Source organism: Apteryx rowi, unplaced genomic scaffold, assembly GCF_003343035.1.
Source record: "Apteryx rowi isolate R43461 unplaced genomic scaffold, aptRow1 scaffold_38, whole genome shotgun sequence".
In the NCBI taxonomy this organism is placed as follows: domain Eukaryota; kingdom Metazoa; phylum Chordata; class Aves; order Apterygiformes; family Apterygidae; genus Apteryx; species Apteryx rowi.
Window position 1 is genome coordinate 1,692,969 of NW_020450307.1, and position 23,698 is coordinate 1,716,666.

Sequence of the window (23,698 nt, forward strand, 5' to 3'; positions counted from 1 at the left end):
TGTSTGAAATAATTCTGTCTAGTGGCAAAAAAAGTGAGGGAGATGGAGAGGAAAACTAAGTGATAAGGGACACAGTGAAGGCTCTGTATTGACCAATCAACACTACAATGTTATGAGGAATGTCACAAGTCTGCCTAAAATCTACATTCAGTCTTGTTTTTCCTCTCCAAGACTATAACCTAAAACATGGGGTGGAGGGACAGTTAGAAGTTTCCCAGCTGTAACTCAACTGCTCACACTGACTTCTTTGCATATCCTCAATTTCCCTTCTTGTAAAACTGGAATAAAATGTGGAAGAAATAAAAAAGTAATAATGGCCCAAATACTCTTACAGTTTAGGTACTGAAATCCTCCTGAAAGAGATAGACTACATACTAGGGATGTAATGAATCATTCTACATAAGAGACCACCAAAAGGCAAATGTAAGGGACACAGCTGTCTTCTCCACCTGTATGTGTGTTTTCTGTAAGCATATTCAATTTTCACAACAGCAACTGTAAATTGCATTTCCAGAGTAAACACTTACTATTTTTAAGAACCCCATTCATCTCAGAATTGGCTTTCCTAACATCAGTTAATTAGGCCTTGTGCATCCAAGTATGGTCAGTCATCACTAATATCCACATTTAAAACTGTAGAAACTGAGGCATAAAAAGGTGATTTCTCCAAGAGTAAACATTGAATCCATGGAAAGGAGTTAGCAAAAAAAAAAAAAAACCCACCCCCCCCCAAAAACAAAACAAAACAAAACAAAACAAAAAAACCCCAGGTGCCCAGATTCTAGTCACCTTTTTTACCCATCAGAGAAAAATGTCTCTACTTTACAGCCTCCCACCTGATGAAAGCACAAGGGTGGGAGAAGAAGTTCCAAATGGCAAGCAAAGCAGTCTTCGGAGCTGATTTTTAAGCACATGTAAAATCTGCATGAAAACCCATGAATGGAGGCCATAAATACCATGGGGAAGGACACAGACAATACATGCATGATAAGCATGCGGCTTTGCACGCCTAGCTCAGAAACTCCCCTGAGTTTGCTTGTAATTATAAGGGTTAGGAAGGTAAAAAAAAATATATAAACCCAATTAATCATTTAAATATTTAAAGTCAGATTTTTGTCCTCACTGCTGGATTAGTATATTTCATAACGCCAACAGCAGACAGCCCTGTTTTTTTACTGGGGGCTCATTTTAAAGCATGTTTAAACTAGTCAGATTGAGTGATGCTTCCAGCAACTAATCGCATGTCAAATAAAAGATATTTTATGTAATAAATTACCGCTACAAGTAATTCAAATGTCATTTATCAGTTTTATTATCAGTCAGGCAAAGTCTTGTTTCTCTATATTAATCAAATTCAAGCTTTTTTTAAGCTTTTTTTTTTAAAGCAGTTTTGACACCTCTTGGCAAAAGTACAAACCGGAGGGAAGGAATTACTCCTCCAGAGCAGAGAGGAGAAAAAGTAGAGATGGTATTGAGCTAAAAAGCAGTGTCGAGAAACTTTAAAAACTTAATTCTTGTCTCTTCTCCCCAAAAGTTATTATTGTTTCAACAAACCCAGGAGGAGTTCAGCATACAACAAGAACTATGCTATCCTGAAGGCTTACGAATACACTTCTTTCTCTTCCACTCTAAAAGATTAGATAGCACTTACCTATGTGAGAACTATTTCCAGCACAACATTAGTATATTAAGTAATACCTACACTATTAGCACAATTTGTGCAAAAGAAAGTATTTAAGTGGTATGAATCGTTTCCTGCAACTTTAAAACTTAGAACAGGCTGAGATGACAACAGCAGGAGACCAAGCAAATAGAATCTGAAGATGTGGATAGGATTTATTGCTCTGACTCACAAGAGTGGATATCTTACATTGGAGTTGCTGGCAAGACCAGCAGTCCAGCTGTCTGCTCCATTTCTGCTGTATGAAACCTTGAGATGGTTCTGAAGTCACAGTTTTGAGGAAAACTTTTAAACATGAAACAGCAATACTTGGGAATGTGGGGGTGGGCAGGGAGACAGAGAGAAATTAGGTTTTTCAAGCTTCCAGCCATTGCTTTTCAGCAGTTCCTTCTCAACTGTTTCTTCTCTTCTTTCTGCTCTGTGGGGTAATTCCATCTCTCTAGTGCTGTGCTGTTGACAAGAGGTGTCAGAACTACTCAAAAAAAAAAGGGGGGGAACAAAAAAAATAATCGAACAAAAAATGGTTCGCAGTATAATCTATGTATCTCATTAGTCCTCTAGATATACTTCTGAACTTCAAATATCGAAGCATTCCAACACTAATGTAATGAATACTCTGTAAGAACATAGACATAACAGACAGACATAAAAAGTAGTATGTATCTTTCCCTATACATGACAACACTTGATAAATCAGTCAAAGATTAAGTGACTTAGTAAATTATCACAGAAACAACTGTCCTGAAGCAGATTTGGACCATTGCAGAATCGTTCATTACAATATTAGCTTTCAATTGATGAAATAACCTATAATAGCAAACAAGGCACCTTAAAAGACCACTGAACCACTTCTATAGGGACACTAGACAGCTGCACAGTCTCATCCATCAGCTCTAGAGAAATTCACGTATTCTTTAGGCAGTTTTGATGCCACAGAAATCACTTAACAGGAAGATACAGGGATGGATCCATCATCAACAATACCAACACTATACCGGTCAAGAATAAGAAAGGGGTAGAGACCGCACCTAATCAAAACAAATGTTTTGGTTAAACAAATACCATATACACCTAGCCATTTATTCTTTTTATACATTCATTTAAAGATCAAGGGTAAATAGAAGGTCTTGGTAGAATGGCTACAGAGGGGAGGGGCAATATCTAATAAATCCATCGTCACTGTTTCCCACATGTTGTGGGCTGACGAGCAAAACTGTGCCTCACAGACAAAAGGTTTTGGTTCAAATTATTTAAAACGTACCCAATCACAAAGCTAGGGCATAAGTTTAAAAATCTCAACACCTAAAAAAGCCCTGCTTTGGTGGTTCTTTTATTCACCTGTGGTTTCTGAGCATTTCTGAGCAATGATACTTTCAAATTTCTCTTTGAAGCTGTCAGGACTGGAAACATTTTGCTTTTTAAATAATAGTCCAAATTCTTACCTAGTGCTAAGAAATCAGGAGCTGGGGCTTTGAGGAAAAGCAAAATATTAAAAGGGGAAAAAAAAAAACCTGTGAAAAAGCTGCAAGATTTGAGAATGGTTCCAGTGTTTTCTAGTTTAAACTGCACGCTACTTTCCTGCTTTACTTATATTAGTGGAACACTATAAAATAAGAGAAGATTAACTCTTCCAATATTTGYTTCTTGTATGAGTTAGCTGAACGAGCAGTGTATTGCGTAACAGGTATCAGCAAAAGGACAGATTTTGTTTCTGGTATTTTCTGTGAACTATGGCAGATAGATATTAGACCAGAAAACAGAATTCAGTTCCAGATTTCACCAGCACACCCAATAGAGCAGTCAGGGTTATTTGAATTCTGAGCCCCACTCCACCACAAATTTTTTTCTTCCCAAACCATGCCAAATCAGAGAGCAAGTCTAGCACTGTCTCTAGCAATAGCAAAATGATGCCATAAACTAATAAACGCAGCCCTGAGTAGACTGTCACATCAGTCAATATCTGAGCTAGAACTGTTTAGGAGCAATATCAAAGCCCTATTCTTAATACTTGGCAGGTAAATGAAGTGTTTTTCACTGTGTGCCAGACACACATGTGAGCTGAACAGCTCCTTTTGATGGATTTTTAATGGTGTGTACTTTGGGTTTTATTGTTTGGAGCTTAGATACTTTTTGCGAGGTTTGTTTTAAAATGCAAATCTATATGTAAATTTTAAGTCTACACAGATTATGTTGAGACTTTAAAAATTCTCTGTGAGTGAATTTTATACGCAAAATTATACAATCAGATCCACACAGTCCACACAGAATTTCTGCTGCCTCCCCTCAGTTTGGTTGAGATCGAAGAAGAAAAGATTTCTTAAAAATAATCAACATTATTAACTGTTTATTTATAACCCCACAGCACTCTTAAAGCTCAGTCATACTAGGGCTCCTTTGTGCCAGACCTTGGACTCACACACAGGAAGTCACAGACTAAGCCCTGAAGACCTTATAATCTAGTTCGCTGTCCATGCTGAAAATGTACCTCTTCCAAGCAACTGTTCAAGGCATTAACTGATCAGATGCCTGACTAGTTAAGAAAATAAGTCCTCTAACTGAGATACAAAAGAATTATATAGAGTACTTGAGAGCAAATACTTCATGATGACCTCCAATAGACAGCTTCCTGAACAGACTCCATTGTTGTAATAACTAAAGAAGTAATAATGTTGCACTTTCACAGCACCTTTTATCCAAGAACCTATCAGCTCTATCATATATTAATGATTTAAATATTAGAAAACCCTGCTGAAGTAGGGAAGCATGACCCTAAGTTTTAGAAATGAAGACCAAGTCCTACATTGGTTAAATGCTTTTTTCAAGCCTTTCTAATGAGTCAGAAGCTACATTTCTATTGACTATACTCCTTGATGTTAAAGGATATCATAGGCTAGTATTTATTGTGTTTGTTTGTAGATTATTGTCATTTATATCTCATCATTCTTGTGTAATATAATCTTGTGGATGCATCTTGTCACAGGCATCAGCAACTACAAAACGCATTTAAAGTAACATTAGGTGTATGATTCTGACAACAGTTACAGCATTAGCTTAAATCAATGCCATAAGACTACATTGTTTTCTAGGATCTGGCACAGAAATCTGTTCTTGAAAACTTATTAAGCAAGGTGCAGGGTAGTAAAAATCACTGCAGAAAGCAACTGGACTAGGTGTTTCCCAGAGGTTACTTACTATACAACACGGGGTGAGTGGGCTGATTTGGCACCAGCTGTGCAGAAGGACCTGGGGACTGCGGCTCGTCCGTGCTGGTGCCGGACTGCTGGAAAGCCAGGTCAATTTCTTCATCTGTCAGGCCTGGGGGAGAGGAGGAAGYGAGATCAGTTTAGCACCTTTACCCACTTGATGCACGCATAATTAAATTCTCAAGCCAGGCAGAACCCTTTCAAGCGGCAAAAGAATTCTGGCACTGACTTGAGCAGTACTGCTTCCCCAATTTTGGATTCACTGGAATCTCTCCCTCTCTCTTTCTCTGTTGCAATTTAACCTTAAGCGACAGAATATTAGCCTCAATGCTGCTTCCAAATGTGGCTCATTCAATTTCCTTAATTTATCCTTGAGTTTATTGCTGCTTTTGAAGTAGCTTTCTATTGCAATTCTCCATTCTTCCCCCGAAAAAAAGATACCATCAACTGCAAATGTGGCTCATTTTAATCTGTAATGGTGTAAAAAAAAAAAAGAAGGGAAAAAACTAACAATAATGCATGAAAACAGACAGGGAAACAAAAAACTAATTATTGGGTTAGACGACTAATTAGTCTAGATCGTTTCCGAAGACGGGAATAATTTGCTTTATTTTATGACAAATGCAGAAATAAAAAGAAAAAATCAGGACTGAGTGTGATTAGTATGAATGGGACACAGAATGTAAGGAGGAAATAAAACTATAACAAAACAGATCAAAACAAGGCCAAGCCCAAACTTTGAGCCTAGCATTGCCCCAGCCTATTGCTGCCTGATTAGATTGCCCTAGGCCAGCCTGTTTTTTATTTCACACAGAGTTGTACTCACACTGCACACATGGTACATGTTGGAGCAGTCACTCCTGCCACTGGGAAATGCCAGGATGACCATCTGTGATTGGTCCCAACATATGGAAGGCATTTGGCCAAAAAGAGGGAAAAGAAAAGCAGCTAAAGGATTCATGATGACCAGCATCTGGGAAGAAGGAAACACGGCTGCATTTTTTTTTTTCCAACAGGAGAAAACATCTTCTAGAAAAAGAATTCTGTAGTCAGATGGCAACCATGATGTGGGGCCTGGACAGCTGTGTATTATTTGTATGCTATTTTCCTGCACAGAAGCGGAGAGAAAGCCAGTGTCCCAGCTATTCTTGACATCTGAAGAGATTCAGGACTTTCTACTATACATGCAACGTGTAAAACATTCAGAGATGTTGGAAGTAAGGATATAGTTTTAAGGGAAGAGATTTAAAAGAGAAGAGACTGACCATTTGACTCTTACACAATTGTCATAAGGATTGAGCACAGTGTGAAAAATGGTAGGAATATAACAGCAGTGGGAGAAGATGGGAGAATACTTTCTCTCCGTCACTTCCATCTGAAGTTAATGATGTCCTGCTACATGTTTATCTCGGTATTGCTCGTAGATGAAATTCCTGAATTTCATCCTTTACTACACTTAGCTCCTTAACATCATAAGGAGATACAATTTAGAAAATGTCCAGGCTTTGGGCATATTACCCAGGCTTTGAGAAATTTATCCAAGACACTAAACTTCCCTGCATACTGGGATTTGAGATAGAATTATCTGTAGAACAAACATTATTGCCAGAAACTGATACACACCAGTGTCTCACATAGCATGTACATTGCCTCTGATCTTCAGAAGGCTTTATGACTACTAGCAGATCTTTCCCCTATCCCTGTGAGTTATGCAAGATAATACGGTATCTCCTGTACAGTGCAGACACTAATACACAGAGAAGTTAGGTGATTTCTCTTAATGTCACAGAATATTGTCAGTGTCAAAAAGAGTATTAGAAAACTGAAGTTCCTGACCTCCAGTCCTGCACCTGGCAAAATTGCCCCTTTTCTTGTATTTGATGCATGCCTCAAGTAGTAAAGAGCCAAAACCAGACATAACAGTATGGAACAAGACTTCTAGTGAGAGTAATAAAGGCATGGGAACACATCAAGTCAGCCTCCGGTTTTAAAGCCGCAAAAGCAATATTTATGGTGACTAACCCATGTTAAAAAGCAAAGTCCTAATAAGAAAGAAACTGTTTTAGCCAGCTCCTAATTATACAATATAGGAGAGAGCACAAACAGATGCCAACACTGCAGATCACTAGCAACTGAGGAATTTCATAAAGATGAAGCCAGACAAGTAAGACAATATTAGCTGCTTGGCTGCACGCATAGCCCCCACTAGAACAGGGAATTTTGTTCTATTTCCATGCAAAGATAGCAAATCTGATAACATTTAGCACTTAGGAACATATGGAGGTTATGGACTATGCCTTCTCCTTTAGATCTTCATTCTACAAAAAAAGCGGGAAACAACACTCATTGTTTCCCAACCGCACTGCTCCCTCAATTCTCATCCTATTTGAGAAAAAAAATAAATCTTTTGCAGATAAAATGCACTTCTAGGATTATTCTGGACATGCCCAGTAGTGACACTCAAGTAACACCACTTCCATTAAAATCCTTCTATACTGTAAAGAGAAAGCTGATGTGAATTATAGTATGATAGGAATCCTTTCACATTTGAGTTCCTGGTTTGAATCCTGTACAAACTCACGCAAATTAAAAATGTTATTACCTCCCTGGACTATTCTGCTGCCTTGTGAAGTGGTCTTGTTCATGGTACTAGTGGCTTCATACAAACAACATCACAACTACCTCCCTTGTCAATAACCATAGGAGAAAAATGGGAGAAGCATCACCCTGGATCATCTCCTTTTTATTCATCAAAACAAGATGTTTTAAAGGGCCTGTCATCTTGGCCTCCAAGCATCAAGGGAGTATCTCCTGGAGCTGATTCCTTAAGCATACATATGGAGCAAGTCTGCACTGCAACTAGTCATCTCTGGATTCAGAAATATACCTGTCTTCATGGTTGTCATTTCTCACACACACAAACAAAAATGTACAAGATATTCTAAGAATGTCCTCAGGCATTTATAACTAACTCATCAAAATTCACTTTGGATTGAATTTTTTTCATATTCACCACCCACACTCATGTATGCACACAGTATGAGTGAGTTTTCCATACCCTGAAATATCCAACCTCAAAGATACCTTAATTACATAGAYGGAATTTCTAAACCAGATCAGACAATGTGTCATCTGGTCCGATATCTCACCTTGATTTATTTTATCACAGACCTTCTATCACTGCAGTATTTAAAACAACAAAAAAAAAAAGTATCTCTGGTCCAGTAATTGTCCTAATCTAGTAGGAAGCTGGTAACCCAAAAATAATACCAATTCTCTTGGGTGCAAAAGCAGTGCCACAAAAACTAGAGCTTTGTCTAATAAAAGGCTTTGGGGGACAGGTATGCCAAGAAAATCACATCAGTTTAACAAAAGATTTGCTCTAACTTCACTTCCTTCAACACTTTGGAAAACAAACATTTTAGTTCTTCTGGAGTTTCAGCAAGATCAAGACCATGCGGAATGCAAAAGGTTAAAAGGAACAATAAAGGAAACTGCCAATTGTAAGTGAATTATATTTGGCTTTGAAAGCTGAGCCACGGCTATATTATAAAAGGCATCTCTTTGCGTTGTTTACCATCACCCTGACTAATGCAGACCTTTTTTTTTTTGTTTTAAATAATCTCATGCAAATTAGACACACACTTCCTTCCAGTTGATTGCTATCTGCAAGGAATAATCTAACCGCAGAGGGTACTGAGCAAGGACTGAGCTGAGGAGAAGGATGCAAGGAAACTGTCTTCATAGCCCTACRGAATGCAAACCTATTCCCTTCCCCCAACCATCCATCTCATTCTTCTTCAGCGCCACAGCCTTTGTAAAGAATTACTCATAATTTTCACGAAGCCTTAAAATTTCCTTTTCAGGCTTCAGGGTGTTGATCTGAATTATCCAGCATCCAAGGTTGTTTTGCATTCAAAGATTCTTGCTGACCCTCTTTTGCGATCTTCACTACTGCCACTCAATTTTCAGGGATCACCCAGTCTGCAAATTGTAGTCAAACACAGAATCAGAGCAAGTCAGAGAATAAAATAGGATTTCAAAAATATCTCTTGCTGCCTGCACCTAAGACATTGTATGAAAAGTTCCTTTGCCTGAGCGCTTTTAAAACTTGACTGTCTATTTAGGCTCTTTTACAATATCCAGTACTATGTAATATAAGGACCTCATATACATCAAAATATTTTTCCTTTAAAGACCACTTGGAAGCAGAGAAGTAGTGTTATCCATATTTTGCAGATGAGAAAGTGAGACACACAGATATGAGATGTGCTCCAAAGTCAGAAGTGAATCTCTGACACACAAATGAAAACTCACATCTCCTGAGTTACAATCCATTGTCTTACCATCAATCCATCCTTCTCTATTTTCTGGATGAAACACAGTAGCATTAACTGCAAGGCAAAACCCTCACAAGCTAGGAGCTGAACTAAATGAGCCACTAAGTTTTTTCTTCTCTGTCTCTGACACAAGCTCTGACATTTCAGTGACGACTCTTTTCCTCATCCCATCCACTGAGTGTATCCTTTTTCTTCATTATATTCTTCAGTGCTTTGCTCTGTCCAGTAACTCATACAAGTTTTTTCACAACCTGAAGGCAGCATTAGTTTTAGGGAGAAAACTTTCGCTTAGGAAGAGATTAAGAATTCTGCCATAATAGGAAAGGTTAGAGGAAAGAATTAAGCTCTTTTTGTGGGTTTCCAAAAGCCAGCTTTCCTAACCACTCTAACAGACTGCCCTGGAGCGATCATCACAACTACACTTTTGCTGAGACTAACAGAGTGGGGTTTTTTTGTTGACTCCTGCACACATTCACACACTTCCTATTAAGAAGCAAACAAAACCAAACTGGACAACTTTGTTTAGCTGCAACAAATTACCTGACTACACAAAGCTAGCACATGATCTATGAGTAAAAGGAAGAGCTGCTGGTAGACATCCTGAAACGACATTACCCTCCTGTTCCTGGAAGCCACTGCGTCAACTGTGCTCTTAAAGAACGTGGCCATGTTTTAAAAGAATCATCATAAAAACCTTCTGATAGCTGATCCAGATTAACGAGCCCACCCATTCAGTCAGTTCCATGCACTGCTGGGTGATTCTTTTATCAAATGTTTGTCCTACATTTTATTCTGTCCTTTGAAAAAGTTCGCAGATTAACACATTTCAAAAAGGTCAAAGGTACCCTGTCTTCTGATCCCTCTTCTTTCACATGTCTTTGTTCACAGTAACATTTTAACAAAACCCAAACATCCCTGTGATTTTTTTTACCCTTCATTTACATTAATATACTTTATTTGGATGTAAATATCCTACTGCTGCACTTCTAACTCGAACACCACGTATAGGAACCCAAAAGTCAAAGTGAAATTGACTGGTCTCAACAGTCAGGCAGCAAAACGCAAAAATAAAAAGCTATTTCAAAAGTAAYTGAAAGGACTTCAAATCTTACAGCTTTGTTCACCTAAAAGACTATTATGCAACTATAATTTTTAAGAAATATTACATATTTTAACCCAATAGGGTGTCTAAGTAGCATTTAGAACTGATAAAGTACTCTAACCTCAGTTACACAGGACTAACATAAGGAAGGAAAACGTGATTGACAGCACAATGCTCAGTATTACAGTGAGCCAATCAGGAAGGAACAGGTTAAAAATAAAAACTATTTTGGCATTACAAATATATATAAATAAATAAAGCAAAAAAACCTGGCAGCAGTTCCTCTTTCTGGCCAGGCTTTTTTGGAGTCTATAATAAAATGAAGTGTAATGGAGGAGAGGAGGGCAATGTCAGAGGGTGAGGGTTTGGGAGAGAGGTTGTTAAGTATCTCCCTCTCCTCAGCTGTGTTTACTCCATTTACAGGACCCCAGGTGATTGATAGACAGACAAAAGAAAAGCAAGCAGATAGTAACACCCCTCTGGGAGCATCAGATAAGGGGGATAACACCCAATATCATCTAGAGCCCCCAACTCTTCTTAGGCCACTTGTAATTAAAAGGACAAAGCAAGATATGCAAACCAGAGAAAAAGTAAAAGAGGGATTTTTTTTTATTTATTATTAACATTTTGTTGGAACAGTGGAGTGCAATAAGGACTCTCAGAGCCGTTAAAAGTCGTTGGGTGACCTGCAGACCCCTATTTCCCAGAGCCTTGTATAAAATTGAATTTTTTAAACATAAATTACACGTAATGACGACACTGTAAAAACTAACAGTAATGGAAAGCTGTGCTGTATTTCATTAGCCTGTATTATTCCGTGCCACCTGATCCAGCCGGGCCTTGTTTATGAGTTAGTGTGTTAGCAGATGCCGATGGAAGCATTTGCTTCGACCTTGCTCTTCTCATTGGGGCATGAAATTACGACGGCAGCACCTTGATATTACAGCCATAAATACAGTAAACTGCAAATTTAAGCCAACGGCTCCTATTGTCTCCGAACATAAAGCTGATCGGTATTTATTTAAAAGGAGAATGAAAAAAAATATTATATATCACCTTGTTTATGGGTCCAGTCCCCCCCTTCCCCTAATCTGCCTTATTCACTTGGTTAAATACTAAACAAACAAACTAAATCCTCCCTATTTTCTACTGATTAAATATTCTCATGAAATGAGTATTGTCTTCAGAAAACTGGATCAAAGTATTTTCACTCTGAATAAGTAAGGGCAGGTTACTTGCTTAGCATGTCTTGAAATGGAAAAAGGAACAAGTATTACAACTTTTCTTCTTGGTTTCCTTTGGTATATGAGAAGTTCAAAATACACAACTAAAAAGTTGCTTCTGGTCACTCCTGCATGTGTGTAACATGTATGTGCAAGCGCATTGGGGGGGGGGAGGGAGAGAAAGAGAGAGAGAGAGAGAAGTATGTTTCCTTCCAGTTGTTCTCTATTTAAAAATATATCCTTTGTTAACATGATTTCAAAAGGAGGAGGGCAGGCATAGAAAAAGAATTGCAGTAAGATTAATGGGAGAAAAAAAGAATGCATAGGATTCCTCCTCTGAGGCAGCAGGGAGAACGCCTCATTCTCCTATGGGCATTTTGGGTAAATACCCCCATTCACTGACATCATACCCAATAAAATATCTTACAGGGGAAAAAAATCAAACACAAAGGCAAAGGACATTGGAATATCACAAAGCATATCACAGTATAAATCACAGCATTGTAAGTCACTGCAAAATGTATTTCACTGGTATTCTCAAGGCAGAGAAGATGCAGTTTCACTTGTAGTAAGAGAGGTCAGGTCTTTCTCTTTCAACGTAAAGAAAGCTCCTTGTTCATGTGAAGTATGCTATCTGTTTCATACAGAAAAAAAGGAGGGATGCCTTAAGTAAAAAATCCCAGTGCTAAGCTATGCATTTCAGGGGACAAAGCACTAAGAGGAGAGTATGAGGAACAACGTGCAAGACAAAGTGGCTGGGTGACGGGACTCAGACTCAGAATTCTGCAGTGGAAAAGTGAAAAATAAATGCAGTAGCATTTATACGCTACTTTTACAGGATATGGACTCCTCATTTTTTAATTAATCTACAACGTATCTTCAGTTAGCAGACAGCCTACTTCGACAGGCACAATTTTTGCTTCAGAAGAAGCTCAAATTACAAAAAACATAGCCAGCAACACGGCTCTAAATCAAACGAAACATGGCCAGAAGTCCTCAGAAACCTGAATTACAGAATCAGAAGTTTTGTTACAAAGCCCAGTTAAAATACTGTGCAACCAGTATATGCAAAAACACAATGAAACTTGAATCTTAGGTAGCTTCTTCTAAAGACCTGTGTATTACAGAGTTATTCTAGGAATACCATAATCAGAAAAAAAAAAGAAAAAAAAAGTCTCTTTGTAACACAAATAAAACTCTCCTAAAAGTAGGAGGAAAGTTCTTCCTATCATCGTCTACAGTGTTTATTTTTAGGTCTCTTGCCTGCAGCCCTTCCTTTCTATTATCATACAAGCAGAAGTACAGTATCTGATAGAAAGTTAAGTCTCTTTCAAGCAGATAACGCTGGAGTAAGTCAATGCCTGTCTACTACACGCTAGTTCTGAAGAGACAACACATTTGACTAAGTTGGAAGTCGATGTTGTAACAGGGAACACAGGACATCTAATTCAGCCAGTACATGATGCGAGAACCCTACATGGAGGATCAAAAGCCTCCATACATTTGAAATGATTTCAAATTAATATCTGCCTTGGAGTTTGAAGACTCTATGCCAAGATGCCAATTCCAAGGTAGAGCAATATATCAGGAATGGAAGATGACCGAGGCACTGTCATTTGTTAAAAAAAGAGGCCTGTATTGGGCAGAAAACCCAGAAAGCGGAAGACACACTACTCTAGTAACCATAATGCTTTCATAATTTGTTACAATAACTGACGACCTCTCTAGAAATAAGGCTAGGCTATGCATTCAGAGAAAACAAATGTTAGATATACCAAACGGGTAAGTTCCAAAGCATAATACTTGTTTTATAACACCCCTTAGAGACCCCAAAAGGCATTCACTGTGCCAGGTACTGTACAAAAACAGAGCAGAAGGCAGCCTGTCCCAAAGCATTTAACTGTCTACGTGAATGGAAGACAGGAAGGAAAAACATAGGCACACATAAAGCAAGTAACTTACCTAGAGTACACAGCAAGTCAATGAAATTTCCTTTCTACTAAACTGGAAACTACCACAAAAAATATTCTATAAAGGTGAAAGGAGATTAATTTCTTCTACAAGTTCATTTCTAAAAGTAGAATAGTTTGGTACACAGCACATCACTAAACTTAAAAAATCCTTACATTCCCAAAACTTACCACAAACGTKAAGAACAGCAATGTTAGAAAACACTTGGACTTCAGATACATTTACTTTATGTGAAAGAAAAATATTTTGTTAAACAACTTGTTGAGCAATAGTAACAAAATGATCGGCCTTTGGCTACTCTTTGATCCGTGATAATATCTTTAGGAGCTTTTAAGGAAAAAGCCAGAGGTTCTCTTAATTCAGGTATAGTAAAACGCTGACAATAGGAGGTTTAGTTTTGATCTGCCTTCAGAATTCCAACATTAATCTATATTTCCAGCTCAAATGAAATGAGTTGAACTACCCAAGATTAGTTACAGCACTGAAGTAAAATGACCAGCCTGGAGGATCTTCAGTCAACCAGACATCAGTAATTCCAACACCTCCTTTGTTCTTGCAACAAAGAAGGAGGAGGCCTTCCAGTGGTACAGGCCTGAACACAGTGCACATGAAATTTGACCTAGAAGACTGGCCCTAATGGAATGACTCCAGATCAGAAACCACCACAGATCTGTTATTACTGGTATAGACTGGCCAGAAATTCTAGACCCAGATTCTTTCTTTTTCCCAACTCTGAGGTTCAAAAGAAAGGAACTGTGTAAAAGAACAGCAATTTCAAGACATTATAATGAATTCTTTAACCACTTTTGTCAGGAGGGCTGAAGGATGGCTGAATTTTACATGCCGGAACGACAAGGTCTGTTCTGATGCACCATTCTCAGTTCTTTACATTACTCTAGAATTTCTGATTGCCCCTAAAGCACTAGTAAGGGGATCTGGATTTTCTGCATTAGACAATAACTTTCGGAGAGTACCCCCTACAGACTAAAATGAACTGCAGTGTAAAGAGCAACTTGCCTTGATAGTACTTACTTGTGCTTTCACTTTCAAAACTTTAAACCTTAGAAAGGAACAGAACAAACACACCAGTCTAGACTGAGCCCATGAAAAACTGTATAAAGTGTATACTTAATGAAGGTTTAGTGTTTGAAGAAAGCACAGAATGGAAACACAGAGTATGCAGCACCACCGTGCACATTGTGCCCTCTCTTTGCCAGAGAGTGTTGCTATAAGGAGGACAGAGAGCAGTATCTACAGCATCATGTTTCTAAGAACATGGAAAAATACATGGAAGTATCTATGGAAGAGTATACAAAAGTATAAAGAAACCAACAGAGGGTGAGGAGCCATGAACACAGGAATTTATATCCTTTTTCTGACAGATTTCCTCAATCTTATGGAGTGACTTTGCTCCTCTAATCCAGCTTCCCCATCTATAAAGTAGAACCAGTGCTAGACACCTAAGAGTCAGGTGTCTAGCATGTCTCACAGCATTGAGAAGATAAGCACAATTAAGAAAAATACATCTAAATACTACATATTTGATTATTATGGTATGAATGTTTCAGGTAAATCTGGTTTGTATTTTCCCCCAAAAGACAGAGATACCAATACACTATTATGAAAAGGCATGTCAGCAAGTATTCATTATAGATTATAAATCACCCTCGTTCTTCTTTCTTTTGTTTTAGAGAAATTTTTTTACGTGCCATTAAAATATTGTTTGCTGAATGCTACCACAAAGCTAGCCACCTGTAAAATTAAAGGCTGATGCTGCCAATAACAATGTTGAAATACCTTCTGTTTAAAAGGCAAATCTACTTTGTAATTTTTAACACAACTGTATAAATATTTCTCCACCCACCCTTCACAATTTTGTTGGTTACACTGCATCCATTTAGACAACAACTATCTATGTCATCACACAGGATGTTAATCTTGGGTGGAGAAGAAAGAAACAATAGCAAATGAACTTTTAAGAAACCAAGATTACACATTCAAACAGTGACCTTAGCGATAAAAGAAGAGCGAAGACAAAAAACATAGAGGGTGAGTCAACAAAATAGCAGAAGAGTTTCAAAAGATCATTTTTTATCTTTTAGTTTATTTATTGTTATTTTTTTCTCCCTATGCGCCTTCAGCAGCTCTTCAGAGTTCTGAAGAAAATTAAAGGAGTCTGGATAAAACGCCCAAAGGACAACTAATGCTAACAATACTAAAAATAACGAGGTTAAGTGGTGGAAAAACTATGGTGACCACACACGGAGAACTGGAGTGGTAAGGTACGAAAGAAGTTTCATCATTGCTCCCTCGGGACATGCACAGAACATACTAACTGCTTCTAGTTCTCTAGGGTTCCGATTACCATGCCAAACACACCTCCAGAGTTTCCTTATTAGTATAATAAAAAGCCTCTACACATTAGGGTTCTATTCCCAGCCTTGCTATTGACCTTGTGTAGGTCATTTAACCTCCATCTGCCTCAGTTTCTACATCTGTGAAACAGGAATAATATTACACAATATCCTTCGTAAAACTTGTAAGACTGACACTGATGATTATCGTGCCCAAAGAATAACTGACAGTTTTAAGAATCTATACATACATTAGGTGCATTTGAGTTATGCAAGGCATTTACAACAAATAATTGATTAAACTAACTTTAGCCTTTTTTTTCTTTTTTTTTTTGCTTTTGCTTTTGATCTTTGGTAATACTTCAGGATTTCTAACTTGCAACAAACTATGCAAGTACTCAAGTTCGTGCTTTGCTTTGACTGGGTGATAAAATACATGGTATTTCTCTGGTCTCCCTTCAGGTAAATGTTGCCCTCAAAATCCAATTGCTGGGGTTGAATGTTCACRATGAGAATATCAAAACATTTTTTATAAACATCGTCTGTTGCCTTCTAGTGTCTCATGAAATTCCAGCCCAGGAGTTAAACAGGAGCAGCTACACAGAATTCACATAGAAATTGGAGTGAAGATTAAGAAACATTTATGGGCATGTTACTGCAACATAACGCAAGTCAGATCAGTAAGTGAGGCAGCTGAGGCAGCTGTAAAACATGCTACTAGTATCAACCCATGCCGTATCAGGATAGCTCTTGAGTTCAAGGATAAGGAAATATTCCCTAAACAAAAGAATCACCTCACAAATAAAAAGGGAGTAAATAAAAATGGAAAGATGTGCCTTTCTGGGCACTACATAAGAATGTGTCTCCTTTCCAGTGTGCTGGAAGGCTAATCAACAACATTAAACAGGGATGCCCAAACGGCTCTTCAGAGAGCCAAGGATCAGTGATAAAGGCCCAAGGACATGCCTTGCAGATCGCTGCCATTCCATACAAATCTGCAAGCTCCAGTCTTGAAGCACAGGAGTCATGCCAGGCACAGGTGGAACACTGTTGCAGAGGAAGCTGCTGTCTGAAATGATGTTTAAGGGGCAGTTGTCAGAGCAGGAGCGTCAGCCCTGTTCCCTCAAGGATGACAATCCCCGCATTCCTGAGTGCCAAGTCCAATGAGCGGATAGAACAACTTACCCTTTATAGTCACTGCAGTAGATGAAGTTCATCAAAAGGACTCCAACCCTTTTCCTCCCCATTTCATCCCTGGCTTTCTTTTACTGCTACTCTTGTCTATCTCAGATGGCCCTACGTGAAACAAGCTCTTCTTTTACAATGCAGTATCTAGGATGAGGTGAGGCCCTGACTCTGCAGATAACCAAACAAACGGGCAAAAGCAGCTTGTGTTCTTATTGACAGTGCACTTGCTAGTAAATACCAGCCTCAAGGGTATTCTCAGTAAACACACTGCCATCCCTAGCTTCTAAAATACACACACACACACACACACGCACGCACTTGCTTTCCCTGACACTGAACTCACACCTCACAAACAAATTATTTAACTACTTTATCCCCCAAGGAAGAGAGTGATCATTTCAAATGCAGCTCCCTGCTCATCTCTCACATACACGAAACGGCCTGATAGGTTAAATGCTGCCATTTAATTACAGTAATGGAAGCTGCTATTTTTTGGTTCCCTTGAATTCTCTCTCGCTCTCTTTTTTAAACATATTCAGAGTCATCTTTTAAACATGTATTTTGTATTTCTGAGTTTTAACAGCTGCATTCTCCTGGTTACTTGAAAAGCAAGAGCAATGATGTTCTTCTCCGTACCTCGGAGTAACTAGCCTTTTAAATGCTACATAGAAAGGAAGACAGATTGGGGGGGATGCAGTAAAAGGGATAAATGCTAACACTGCAGAGGCCAATCTGCCCCTTCATTTACTTGCATGGTTTATGTTGATTTTATTGAATACAATGAGCTCAACCCCCACCCCACCCCCACACAAAGCAGGTGGGACCTGGAGAGGACAAACATAGAAATGTTTTGAGTAATTATATTGTAAATACTATAAACATCAGTACATCACATAAAGCGTATGGCATAGTATGGTAATACACATATAGGACTAGGAGCCAGAATTACCTCAGATCTAACTGCTCTTAACATATCTGACTCAGTTTCCCCATCTAAAATAGGGATGGTATTTCCTCTGCATCCCACTGAAGTTTGAAAACTGGAGAATGTAAAGGTCTAACCCAAAAGTACATGAAATGAGACTTACAATCTTTCCAATCCACAAAAGGTGTCACAAGGCTTAAGCAGTTAGTATTTGTAGAGTACTTTGAATATGCAAAGTAGTACAGAAGTAACGAATATACATTTGTTAAATTCTTGAGTATGCTGAAAAGCATTTTTTTTTCTCTAGTGAATTCAGGGAGAGGGCTGTAAGTGGCCACAGATTAGAGGGTTTTATGATTAATTATTATTGGAGGAGGACACATATCACAGTATTACATGGCTAATGCAATAACTATTTGTGAATTTTACATTTCATATTGCCTGGCAATTAAAAAAAAAAAAAAAACTAGAAGCAAAGCATAAGTACTTCCAAGTCAAAATAAATTCTTACCTATTCTAAGACCCCAACACTCCTAGAAAAATACCTACATTAGACCTATCCTCAACTTTATTTGTCCTCTAAATGTGGAAAGCTTATTTATTTGTTCAGTGGCAGCTGGGTCACAATCAGCCGGACAGCCATGCAGGGATATTGCCCATCTTCATTCTCTGGTACAGATATCCACTGGTGTCTCTTAAGGATGGAATCTTAAAAGGTGAGGCAAGGCAGAGACAAAGACAAATTTAATTTTGTCACTGTAAAAAGGGACATTTCCACATGGGCAGCAAGGACATGAATATCATGTGTATGTGGGGGCAGGAGGGGGAATTATAAACGCATTTTTGGCGAAATTCAATAAAGCTGATTCCACTGCATAAGGTCAGCAATTTACTTCTAAAAAATGATATGATTGCAACTTTTAATATAACCCATGTATTTGCTGCAAGATGCTCTAGAAGATTGTGTAATGTAACCACCCGACCTCTCCACAGGAGCAGAGATCACCCCATTTACCCTTTATTGTCTTGCTGAAAGCAATGCACATTTGCACAGTATGACAAAGTCAACAGCTTTTACTTAAGAGAGCCTCAGATTTCATTGAGAATGAATTCTCTRCTCTCCTCCTAGGGCAGCAGAGTCTTGCCTGGACTAGGCTCCATCAGAAGGAATAGGAAAGAATGAACCAAAGACTAAATTCCTCTTTTAGCTAAAGAAAGATTTCCCTCCAGATTAAAATTAAGAGGGAACAGTGGGTAGCAGAAAAGTGAATAATACGATTTCATGTTCACGGGTATTCAAGATGTGGTTTGAAACAGAGCAGAAATGTTGTCTAAGGGAACCCAAAGAATTATCTCACACAGGAACTTCTTTTATCTTTCCTATCAGGAAAGTATTATTAGGCCTGAGATGGATTTCAGCAGAAGAGCAACACAGATTATCCTGACTACACTCTCCGTTTTAGCCCCAAGAGAGAAGGCTGTCTCTTTAGACTTAGAAGAAGAGGTTATTTCACAGAGCACACCAATGACTGAATCCCTTCACTTGCTCCAGGAAGACTGCAGGGAAACCCTGGGCTGCAGGACCATGAAGAGCACATTCTTTCCATCACACAGTATTTTTATATCAATGTACACATATTTCTTTGAGTGTCTCAAGGTGAAGCTTGCTTCAAAGGTCAGAGCTGCAGGGCTGGATTAGGATCGCATGCAATCTGCCTGAGCCTTGACATCTTGACATTCTAAAGTTTGCAGCTCTCCCCTCCCATGCACAGCTGACAGAGGTAAATTCTTAACCTCTCCACAAGTGCGGCTCTTACTGCAGCAAGCAACTTTAAAAATCACATGCTGCAGCATCAACTGCTGTGCTGCAACAACTCTGAGACAAGTATATCAAAGCAGTTCATAAGCATAAGTAAGCTAAATCTTACTGTGTCCACGATACAAAAGTGATAATTAACACAATTTTACAGATGGGGAAGTTGAGACCAAGTAAATTGCTCAAAAGTCAAGCAGTCATGTCTCAGATGTCCAATGCCTGCTCTTAGATTGTAACTACAAAAGTGACTTTCTCTGGCACTCTGCTTTTACTCTTTCACTTAAAAATATGACAGACAAATCCTTAAATTTACAAATCAGACTTAGGGTCTGTGTCTTTTTTGCCCATCTCTAAAGCTAGTGATTTCAGGACTCAGAATATAACTGACTATTTTTACATCATCTTCCAGAATAGAATTCAACCCACTCTATTGTAATCATATTGGTTTTTCAGTGCTACTGGGAATGGAAATATTACTTTGACAGTAAACAAGGCAGATATGACTCAAAACACACTCCATGAGCAATAGGAGTTAATTTTGCAAGGCCATTTTTAACGGCTCTTTTACATTACGTAGTTACTGTCAGATAGCCAAGTGGAGAGTCACTATTAAAGCCATGACATTCCAATTATTTGTTAAAATTAAGCTTACAATTAATATTTTGGAGCATATGCAACTTCCTGGGCACCAGACCAGTATGTTTCAATTTATGAATATTTTTCAAGCTGCAAAAACACTGCATAGGTGGTTCTGGACTCTTCACTGAAATGCTGGGGAATTTCTGTGAGCCAAGAGAAAGAGGAGATATGGCTGACTGTTCTCCAAATGTACGCTAAATGAATCATCTCTCTTGTTCTGTGGAGTGTATATCTAAATGGTTCAAGATCACTGTAGGTTGAGCCTGAAGCGAGAGAGAGAGAGAGGCTATTACAACTAATGTGACTGGCACTCTGTTATAGAACAAATAAATGTGCATTTAGAGGATGTCAAATTTGAGAGTCTCTCCATCAATGGCTTCTTYGCAACATCATTAAAACATCAAAGAGGTGCCTCTTGTGAGGCACCTTCTCAAGGCTTCACATAGAAGCCAAAGAAAAAGTCATTCAGATTTTCATCTTTTCAATATTAAATAGCAGATCTCATATCAAAGCCCTTTAAAAAAAATCTTACTTAAAGCAATACACTGTGAAGGTTAGTAGACCTTAAGTTTTCCTTGACTTTTTTCTTCTTCCTTTAAACAGGCCCAAGTAGGACTTTTCCCTTCATGTTCAGGAACATACTAACATAGTTCAGAGCCAGTAGTTGAACTTACAAGCACAGAGTAACGCAAGATGGAGTCATCCATTAACAACGATAGTGAATTTACCTGCTTGTGGAAAACACCTCCATAAAGGAGTGTTTCAGTTCCCACTAGAGCTAGTTAACAAACTTCCAGCGTAAGTTGTATTTTTTTTTTTAAACAAAGTGTTCCTTCAAAAAAAAAAAACCCCAAAGTGTTCTGGAGAAAAGTAGTGATTTCATAAAAATTCAACAACCAATTTTCTAAATATTTTAACTGTAATATTATGGAACATATTATATTATTCTATCAATCTCTTTTATTATCAATTGCAATATAAAAGACTTTAACATAATCAATACAAAGTGGTTTGATGAGGGTAGAATATTTCATTTCAAAAAAGGTCTGAGATTTTAAATGCTAATCCCAACTTAATATAAAAACAAATTTCCAGATCTCTGCATTTACAGTGGGGTAGAAACAAGTTGTTCAACCTAGTTTTTAGATTCTATTGAGCTATAAAAACAAAACTGTTTTAAAATAATGAAATGTACACTGAGTGCAATGTTCTTCTAAAATAACAATTTCATCTGTAAGCAATAGTTTCCATCAAACACACACACATTTTTCTTAATCACTTGGCTATACTGATCATTAAAAGGTAGCAAACACTACAGGATTATCTTTCTTTGTACACAGCATCACATGGCTAGTTGTGCCTAAACTTATGTCAGGTATTCTTCCTCCTTCTCTTGAATCACTAGTGACTCAGACAATAATCAAAGATGAGATGAGAACTGATTTCTCCCTGTGGATAGGGACTAAATAGCTTCCTCTCCAAACTTCCTTCCAAATCCTGGGGAATAATAGGGATGGTTTTCTATCCATTTTAAAGGTTTTCTTCCAAACACTCTGAACAACCCAAAGAATAACCATATCTCACTGATACCACAGGTTGTCCTACAGTATATCATTTGATCAAGTTTTGTTGTCACTGCTGCTGCAGGTCTCCTCTTGGCACAGAAGCCATGAAAATCTGTAGAGTTCATGACAAGTTCAGACATATAACACAAGTAGTGGTAAAATTGATGGGGGAAAAGAGTCAGCGTGATGAATAGCCCGGTGCTGAACAGCGGGTGACAGATACGCACACAAGAGACTGGCAAGACAGGAAGACATCTCCTTCACAGCAGATGGATGGAGATTCTCAGTCACTTTCAGGAAGAGAAAAAAAGGCAACTAATACACCATACAGAACTGCGGTACTAATTTCTGAATCATGAACACATTTATACTTCTGGGTTATGAGCATCTAGCAGTGGAAATCTTCTTCCTTATATATTAAATATTATCGGCATTGGGCAAACATTGCTGACTGCCAGAAACAAATATGGTTATAGACGATGCTGATTCAGATAGAAACTGTTGTGAGTTTGTTGGCATTGAAAAGCATTCATTCTCTCACTCTTCATTCTGTGGGTCCCTGCTAAGTTCCTTGGGACAAACCAGACTTCCCCAGATATGCAGGGCTGTATTAACTAAAAGCATGGATTCAAGGCACCTAAAGAACAAACTGGTAGCAGGAACAGGTGTGGGTCATACTTTTCTTTATCTTAAGCAAAGTATTATAAAGGGACATTAAGCTGTCTTTCAAACAAGTCATAAGCACAGGCCTAAGCATCTTTAGTAATTAAATACCCCATAGTGCTTTTCAAGAATCTTAGCAAATTTTTTACTCAGTAATTACATTCTCTATCCCTAAAGCTCCCTCTGCAAAATCGCTTAGATAAAGTATTTTTCACTTCCTCTCCTAAAAATCATGTAGTGATGTTAAACAGCTGCTGTCCTCTACCTCAGAGTTGGATCCATTTCAGTGGCAAGCACAGTGAAATCTAGATAACCCTATACACACCATGAAGCATGCTTGATGCAAATGGCTGCAAAGCTTCAGTGGTTAATGGGTACAATGTACTCTGAGGTCCTCAAACAAAAAGCATTATGAAAACGGAGAATGCACCTTGACTTCTCTTTAGCCTGCACAATTATTTTGTATGTCTATACAAGCTTTTAAACTTGCTCTATGCTCCTTGAGTACCTTTAATCTTCAGAAAGCACACCCTCCCTGGTTCCACCTATGCTAGTGAACTTTCTCTCATTCTGGGTAATTTGTTCTAGATGCTTAATATACCAAGTATATTCTTGCAACTATAAAATAAATTTTTACCAATACCTGAATTCCAGGTCTCACGTGTAGTTTTGCACATGCAAGTGATGAGGTCTGCCCAGGCGTTTGCACAGAAGACTAATGAGACAGCCAGAGAACCAGTTACCCTATCTGCAGGTACAAAAAAGGGCAAGCATTCACACACACCATCAGTTGTGAAGCCAAGTCTTCACTCCCTTTCTTCACTGCCTCTTAAATCCATATCCTATCAACATGCCTGAAGAGAACGACAAATCACCTAGCGTTCCTTGAATAGCCTACGCATATGGCCTGATCGCACATTCTTGTATCAAACCGGTCATTTCTAAAGAAGCATAAGGTGTGGAGGGCCATAGAAGTTTGGCTCAAATAAGTATTTTGCCAGTACACATTACTAACTAGATTTTTTTGT

The 23,698-nt window shown here is 38.3% G+C and overlaps 1 protein-coding gene across 4 annotated transcripts in view; it reads right to left on the reverse strand.

Moving 5' to 3' along the window:
* Positions 1-23,698, reverse strand: part of PEX14 (peroxisomal biogenesis factor 14) — a 103,221-nt gene that overhangs the window by 36,577 nt on the left and 42,946 nt on the right. For 3 of the 4 annotated variants that reach the window (XR_003254865.1, XR_003254866.1, XM_026074063.1), the window contains exons 4-5: positions 23,314-23,418; positions 4,874-4,996 (exon numbers count right to left, since the gene is read on the reverse strand). Coding sequence is in view for 2 of the 4 variants with exons in the window: in XM_026074063.1 (XP_025929848.1) it covers positions 4,874-4,996; positions 23,314-23,418 (228 nt within the window). In the remaining 2 variants the exon portion in view is untranslated. The remainder of the gene's footprint in view (positions 1-4,873; positions 4,997-23,313; positions 23,419-23,698) is intronic. The other variant, XM_026074064.1, reaches the window with a different exon arrangement.